Source organism: Leucopleurus acutus, assembly GCF_964270905.1.
Source record: "Leucopleurus acutus genome assembly, chromosome: 15".
NCBI lineage: Eukaryota > Metazoa > Chordata > Mammalia > Artiodactyla > Delphinidae > Leucopleurus > Leucopleurus acutus.
In genome coordinates, this window is record NC_139157.1 from 60,885,373 (window position 1) to 60,893,869 (window position 8,497).

Here is an 8,497-nt window from a genome sequence, read left to right on the forward strand (position 1 = left end):
TGAAGAGCTAGAGTTTGTCAGGCAGAGTAATTGGAGGTTTGTATGCCCTAGACACTTCAAGGACAAAGTTAATGGCAGGAGCTGAGCTCTGCTGAAGTAATTAGATAAGATGACTGCATCTATCACTCCTGAGGTCAAGGAAACCTCCCTGACTGCACATGTGCAGAAAGACTCCTTGGGGGTCAAAAAGGAAGGGGCGCTGCCCCATAAAATGTGCTGTCAATCTTCCATAGGCCTCTGTGCTGGAATCCACCTTGGCAAAAAGATGCACACGCATATCAGGAAGGGCCCTGGGTCTGGTCAGAGGTGGGAAACGAAGCAAGATGACTGGCCAAAGGAAAACAAAGGCCCGGAAAAACTGCCTCCATATAAGTGATTTAAATCACCTCTCTGGTGTGCTCCTCATCAGGGAGAACGTCCACACTCTTCTCTGGGTGTGTATTTCTGCTTTGCTCTAAATAAATTGCTTCTTTGTTCTCTTTGCACATACTGTGCTTCCGATAAACTCTGTGCCTGCTTTACAGTGGAATTCTCTCTCCAAAAAAGACAAGGACCAAGGTCCTCTAACCTAACGACATCAGTTCTGCTCATTTTTGGAAGGTAGGGAAACAAGGTGGTGGAGTTGAAAGACGTGAGCTCACCTCTTCTCAAGAAAACACCAAAATCACAACTAACTGCTGAACAACTATCAACAAAAAACACTGGAATCTATCAAAAAGGGTATTCCACATCCAAAGACAAAGAAGGAGCCAGGAGGAGATGCCAGGAGGGGCGCTTTCTCAATATAATCAAACCCCGTACCCGCCAGGTGAATAATCCACAAACTGGATCCTCTGTTAGAGTTTCTCCCACAGAAGTGAGAGTTCTGATCCCCACGTCAGGCTCCCCAGCCTAGGGGTCTGGCATCAGGAGGAAGAGCCCCCAGAGCATTTGGCTTTGAAGGCCGGTGGGCTTGAGTGCAGGAGCTCCACAGCACTAGGGGAAATAGAGACTCCACACTTGGAGGGCACACACAAGGTTTCATATTCACTGGGACCCAGAGCAAAGCAGTGACTCCACAGTAGCCTGGGCCAGACCTACCTGAGGGTCCTGGAGGGTCTCCTAGGAAGGTAGGGGTCTGCTGTGGCCCACTGCGGGGACAAGGACACTGGTGGCAGAGGCCCCAGGGAATACTCCTCAGCATGAGCTCTTTTGGAGGTCGCCATTTTGGCACCAAGATCTGGCCCCACCCAACAGCCTGCAGGCTCCAGTGTTGGGACACCTCAGGCCAAACAACCAACAGGGTGGGACCATGCCCCATTCATCAACAGAAAGGCTACCTAACGTCCTGAGCCCACAACCACCTCTAGACACACCCCTTGACATGGTCCTGTCCCCCAGAAGGGCAGGACCCAGCTCCACCCACCAGGGGGCAGGCACCAGTCCCTCCCACCAGGAAGACTGCACAAGCCCCTGAACCAACCTCACCCACCAGGAGGCAAACACCAGAAGCAAGGAGAACTACAATCCTGAAGCCTGTGGAATGGAAACCTCAAACACAGAAAGTTAAATAAAATGACATGGTAGAGAAATATGTTCCAGATAAAGGAATAAGATGAAGCCCCAGAAGGACAACTAAGTGAAGTGGAAATGGGCAATCTGCCTGAAAAAGAACTCAGAATAATGATAGCAAAGATGATCCAAGATCTTGGAAAAAGAATGAAGGCACAGACTGGGAAGATACAAGAAATGTTAAACAAGAGCTAGAAGATTTAAAGAACAAACAGAGATGAACAATACAATAACTGTGATGAAAAATACACTAGAAGCAATCAACAGCAGAATAAATGAGGCAGAAGAACACATAAGTGAGCTGGAAGATAGATTGGTGGAAATCACTGCTGTGGAAAAGAATAAAGAAAAAAGAATGAAAAGAAATGAGGACAACCTAAGACACCTCTGGGACAACATTAAATGTGCCAACATTCACATTATAGGGGTCCCAGAAGGAGGAGAGAGAGAAAGGGCATGAGAAAATATTTGAAGCGGTAACAGCCGAAAACTCCCCTAACATGAGAAAGGAAACACTCACTCAAGACCAGGAAGCACAGAGTCCCTTACAGGATAAACCCAAGGAGGAACAAGCCAAGACACATACTGATCAAACTGAAGAATAAAAACCGTATGATAATCTCAATAGATGCAGAAAAAGCTTTTGACAAAATTCAACACCCATCTATGATAAAAACTCGCCAGAAAGTTGGGCATAGAGGGAACACACCTCAACATAATAAAGGCCATATACAACAAACCTACAGCTAGCATCATACTCAATGGGGAAAAGCTGAAAGCATTTCCTCTGAGATCAGAAACAAGATAAGGATGTCCACTCTCGCCACTTTTATTCAACATCGTTTTGGAAGTCCTAGCCATGGCAATCAGAGAAAAAAGAGAAATAAAAGGAATCCAAATTGGAAAGGAAGTAAAACTGTCACTGTTTGAGGATGAAATGACACTATACACAGAAAATCCTAAAGATGCTACCAGATAAGTAAAGCTCATCAAGGAAATTGGTAAAGTCACAGGATACAAAATTAACATACAGAAATCTCTTGCTTTTCTATACACTGACAACGAAAGATCAGAAGGAGAAATTAAGGGTACAATGCCATTTACCATTGCATCAAAAAGAATAAAATACCTAGGAATAAACCTACCTAAGGAGGCAACAGACCTGTACTCTGAAAACTGTAAGATACTGATGAAAGAAATCAAAGATGACACAAACAGATGGAAAGATATATCATGCTCTTGGATTGGAAGAATCAGTATCGTCAAAATGACTATACTACCCAAGGCAATCTACAAATTCAATGCAATTCCTATCAAATTACCAATGGCATTTTTCACAAAACTAGAACAAAAAGTTTTACAATTTGTATGGAAATACAAAAGACTCCAAATAGCCAAAGCAATCCAGAGAAAGAAAAAGAGAGCTGGAGGAATCAGGCTCCTTGACTTCAGACTATACTACAGGTTACAGTCATCAAAACAGTATGGCACTGGCACAAAAAACAGAAATATAGATCAACAGAATAGTACAGAAAGCCCAGAAATAAACCCACACACTTATGGTCAATTCACCTACGACAAAGGAGGCAAGAATATACAATGGAGAAAAGACTATCTCTTCAGTAAGTGATGCTGGGAAAACTGGACAGCTACATGTAAAAGAATGAAATTAGAACACTCTCTAACATCATACACAAAAATAAACACAAAATGGATTAAAGACCTCAATGTAAGACTGGATACTATAAAACTCTTAGAGGAAAACATAGGCAGAACACTCTTTGACGTAAATCGCAGCAATATTTTCTTTTAACGTCTTTATTGGAGTATAATTGCTTTACAATGTTGTGTTAGTTTCTGCTATATAACAAAGTGAGTCAGCTATACATATACATATATCCCCTCCCTCTTGCGTCTCCCTCCCAGCAATATCTTTATGGATCTACCTCCTAGAGTAATGAAAATAAAAACAAAAATAGACATATGGCACCTAACTAAACTTAAAAGTTTTGCACAGCAAAGGAAACCATAAACAAAATGAAAAGGCAATCGACAGAATGGGAGAAAATATTTGCAAACGAAGTGGGTGACAAGGGATTAATCTCCAAAATATACAAACAGCTCATGTAACTCAATATCAAAAAAACAACCCAATCAAAAAATGGGCAGAAGATCTAAACAGACATTTCTCCATCAACATACAGGTGGCCAAAACAACATGAAAATATGCTCAACATCACTAATTATTAGAGAATGCAAATCAAAACTACAATCAGGTATCACCTAACACTGGTCAGAATGGCCATCATCAAAAAGTCTACAAACAATATATGCTGGAGAGGCTATGGAGAAAAGGGAACCCTCCTACACTGTTGGTGGGAATGTATATTGGTACAACTACTATGCAGAACCGTACGGAGGTTCCTTAAAAAACTAAAAATAGAGTTGCCATATGATCCAGCAATCCCACTCCTAGGCATACATCCGGAGAATACTATACTTCAAAAAGATACATGCACAGCAATGTTCATTGCAGCACTATGTACAATAGGTAAATTGCTTCCAATTAGGTTGGAAACCACCTAAATGTCCATCAACAGAGAAATGGATAAAGATGTGCTACATATATACAATGGAATAGTACTCAGTCATAAAAAAGAATGAAATAATGCCATCTGCAGCAACATGGACAGACCTAGAGATTATCACATTAAGTGGAGTATGTCAGACAGAGAAAGTCAATTATCATATGATATCACTTATATGAGGAATCTAAAAAAAAATGATACAAATGAAGTTATTTACAAAACAGAAACAGACTCAGAGCCTTTGAAAACAAACTTATGGTTACCAAAGGGGAAAAGTCAGTAGGAGGAATAAATTAGGAGTTTGGGATTAACATATACACATTACTATACATAAAATAGATAATCAACAAGGATCTACTGTCAGGGAATGGTACTCAATATTCTGTAATAACCTATACAGGAAAATAATCTGAAAAAAAAACTATAAATCAACTATACTCCAGTATAAAATAAAAATTAAAAGATATACCATTTCACACAAAATTTGCCAGTTTCTTGTATATACTGTAGTGTACCTTACTGATGACATGTATACCTGTATTTTCTAAAAATATCTACATTTCTTTTACTTCCACATATTAAAAACAAATAAACAGGAAACCGGTGATTTTTCTCCCAAAATTACATAAATTCTGTAATTACATAAAATGACAACTATGAGTTTATTTCATAAAGAATAAAGAATAAGCAAGTCAACTGAGAAAGAAGAACTTATTAAACTGATTCAATATATGTCAGTGAGGGTTATGTAATTATGTCTTCACAAACACAAAACATGATACCAGTACCAAGGAATACTTAGGGCACTGAAAAAATTAATGTTGAGGAATCAAAGTAAAAACTATTATAAAGTTGAAATTTACCTGTTGCAGATCAACAATGTTTACTCGACCTTTAAAGAAAAGACATTCATTTATTTTACATTATGTGTTAAGTACATACCAGCCAAAAACTGTAAATTCCAACAGATTTATGTTTTGGACCATCAACGTCCTCCTTCTACAAAGGACACAGGGCTGCGGTAATTAATGTCTTCAAACGCAAACCAGTAGCTGAATAAATTTTCATGACTTAAGGTACAGATAATAGTTTATTTTCAAAGTTCCATCTGTCATATCAGGCCAATTAGAGAATCAGCTGATACACGGTTTAGCCAGATATACAGGGGTTATTTACCTCCCTTTGCAATTTTATCTACTGTGACCAAAGAGATACAACTAAATTCAGGAAAACTTTTTTCAATTATTTGAAACTGGTAGGTTACCACTTATTAGCTAAAGAATATCTGTTAAGTATTCCAAATTATAGCTAATATTTTATTAGGACTATGCAGGAAGATAAAAAACAAACACCAAGGATATATCTAACGACATCTAATGAGTTGTTTTCACAGATGCATCTAATCTAATCAAAGTGTTCAAATTTGCTCAGTAATTTGTTCAAATTTCAAAAAGACAAAGGAAACAAAAACTTTTTTGTATGCTTATAATAGCATTTCCTACAAACAGATGTAGCACGCTATTACATTGATTCCTAATTTGCAAATAAAGTTTAAAAAAGAGCATGGTAGTACAACCTTGATTTTCAACAATCTATACTTTAAAATCTCTATTTCCTCTTCATAATTATCACCTGGTAAGAGGCAGCTAAGTATCCACCCCTGAGTCACCCAATAAATTCATGAACTGTGAAAAGAAACAGCTGATTAAGTCACATACAGAACACATAACTCAAAATAATAAAAAATGCTTTTTTTTTTTTTTTCCGGTACGCGGGCCTCTCACTGTTGTGGCCTCTCCCATTGCGGAGCACAGGCTCCGGACGTGCAGGCTCAGCGGCCATGGCTCACGGGCCCAGCCGCTCCGCGGCATGTGGGATCTTCCCAGACCGGGGCACAAACCCGTGTCCCACTGCGCCACCAGGGAAGCCCAAAAATGCTATTTTTAAAGTGACAATATTTGACTTCATTTAAATTATACGATCAGGTTTACCTAAACCTATTAAAAATATTAAGGCTGATTACCATATTAACAATTGAAAGGGTGTCCTATAACCTCCAAATCACTTATGATGTATAGTTTTAAGGGTTTTCCCCCCTTTCAAAGAACCAGAAGAAAAAAACTAAGGAATTACTTACCACCTCGAACATGTAACTCATCTCTCATTTCTTTACTAATTTGGGCTGGAGTAATATATTCCTTCCCATCAAGTGTGTGAACTACTTCTAGCTGTTTCTGAGCAATCAATTTATTCACGATCTCAATGCAATTCCGCTCTGACAACCTGAGGGAAACAAAGTTAACTTTTAAAAATGCATTTGATACATTCAGTGCATAATATGATTAAGAAAACGTATGAAAATGGGCTTTTAAAAAGGTTTGGGTAGTCATTAGGTTCTATATTACAAAATCTGTATCTTTTATTAGTATAATACTAATTCAATAAATTAAAAAAGTTCTAGGGAGTAAACAGGTTTACACGAACTTAAATCATGTAGTTCATTGTTACAAATCTTTCTATTACAGATTTCAAGTTTGCTCTCTCTTCTAGGCCTGCTTCTAATCTCCAAATCTGAAAAATTAGGACACGTAATTTACATAAGGGAAAAAACTGCCCTACTTTTATTTCAATTTTCACTTTAGCTTCAGTTAAAAAAAAACAAAATTTTCTTTTATTGAATGCATTATTGTCTCATTCATACAACTCATCTGTAGGTAGGAGATAGGAAAACACGTTAAGTGTCCTAGTTTGCTCGCACTGATACAAAACACAGCATCAAGGGATTAAAGTCTCCAGCCCCAGAAGAAACAAGACATGGAATAGTCAACGGATAAAAAAGGGTTCTACTAGCTTTTTACGTGCTCGGTAATGGTAAAAAGCAGAGTTAGGGTGCTTTTCAGGACACTCCCCCGCAAAGGTTAGTGGGTTTGTAGGAAATATCAGTGTCCGGAGTCCCTAAAAATGACAGATAAGACCCTGGCTCTGGCCTAGGACATCTGTTCTGGTGAATAAAAAGGCAAAATGTTTAAGGGGTCAACAGAGTATTTTCAAAGTACTGTACTTTGGGGTTAGCCTCTCCTTTCAAGCTCTAAGTCAGGAAGTGTATAACAGGCAATGACTTGCTGACGGTTAAGGGTTAGAGAGACGTTCTTAAGACAGCTCCAAGTCACCAGCCCCAGCTGTCGTGGGGGGAGGCCGCGCCTGCACCTGGCTGGGGCTTAAAGGGTGGGGGGATGTTCTCGGTCTCCCCGCGCCGGGAATTATACTGGCAGCCGCAATCTAGGCTTTGGGAGCGGGGGAGGGGGCGGGAACGAAGACAGCGGCTGGGAAGGTCCGGGGTCCAAGGCCTGGGGTTTGCGGCCTCAGATCTTGGCGTGGCCGCCCTGGGGCTATTTTGGACTCCACAATGGAGAGGGAGGGTCAAGCACCTCTGCGTGGCCTCTGTGAACTGCGCCCGCTGGAAGTCTGCCGCCAACCGCCTAATCTCTTCCCAAGCGTCCGCCATCTCGGCCCTACTCGCCAAGCAGCCGGCCAACAGTAGACACGTCAGCCGAAAAGCCACGGGAGCCGGGGCGGAACGGGCCGCGCAGAGGGACAAGAGACTCCTCCCCGACGCAGCTACGAAACGCGTGCGGCCGGCGCAGGCATGGGCGGGGCCCGAAAGGCCTCAGTCCCGCCCACCCCGCGCGGGAGGTTTGTCCTCGGCTATGGAAGCCTGGCGGGGACTGCTGAGAGCTAGGCCGCGAGGTCTCTGACCGGCCGCGGATGGGTTGCAGGAAAGCCAAGTTAATAAAGTGTTACTTTAGGTCTTTGTTTGCATTATCCCTAATGTGTTTGGCGCAGTGATAATCAAATTAACCACTCTTCTTTTTTTTTCTGCCTCCCCTTTGTTTTATTTTTGGGAGGGGGGGTGAGGAAGAGATGTGCCGGGACCTGCAGTTAGCATCCCCTCTTCTCTAGCTATTAAGGAAGGGCAATCCCATTTGTATAGGGAATCATGCTTATTTATTTATTTTTTAAAATTTTTTTTGGCGGTACGCGGGCCTCTCACTGTTGTGGCCTCTCCCGTTGCGGAGCACAGGCTCCGGACGCGCAAGCTCATTGGCCATGGCTCGCCGGCCCAGCCGCTCCGCAGCATGTGGGATACTCCCGGACCGGGGCACGAACCCGTGTCCCCTGCATCGGCAAGCGGACTCCCAACCACCGCGCCACCAGGGAAGCCCCATCATGCTTATTTTTACTTGGACTCAAAGCTTTGAACCTGTTGGATAGTTACTTTTTTGGGTTTTTTTGCACAAATATGAATAATTTGGGTACCATAAATGTTGGGAACTGCTTTCATGTAGTCTAGAGCCTTT

The 8,497-nt window shown here is 41.5% G+C and overlaps 1 protein-coding gene across 1 annotated transcript in view; it reads right to left on the reverse strand.

Annotated features, from left to right (window-relative positions):
• Positions 1–7,679, reverse strand: part of UFL1 (UFM1 specific ligase 1) — a 51,832-nt gene extending 44,153 nt beyond the window's left edge. Inside the window, exons 1-3 of the mRNA XM_082856035.1 lie at positions 7,568–7,679; positions 6,277–6,422; positions 5,003–5,031 (exon numbers count right to left, since the gene is read on the reverse strand). Of these exons, the coding sequence (XP_082712161.1) occupies positions 5,003–5,031; positions 6,277–6,422; positions 7,568–7,644 (252 nt within the window). The 5' untranslated portion in view covers positions 7,645–7,679. The remainder of the gene's footprint in view (positions 1–5,002; positions 5,032–6,276; positions 6,423–7,567) is intronic.
• Between the last annotated feature and the right edge of the window lie 818 nt (positions 7,680–8,497).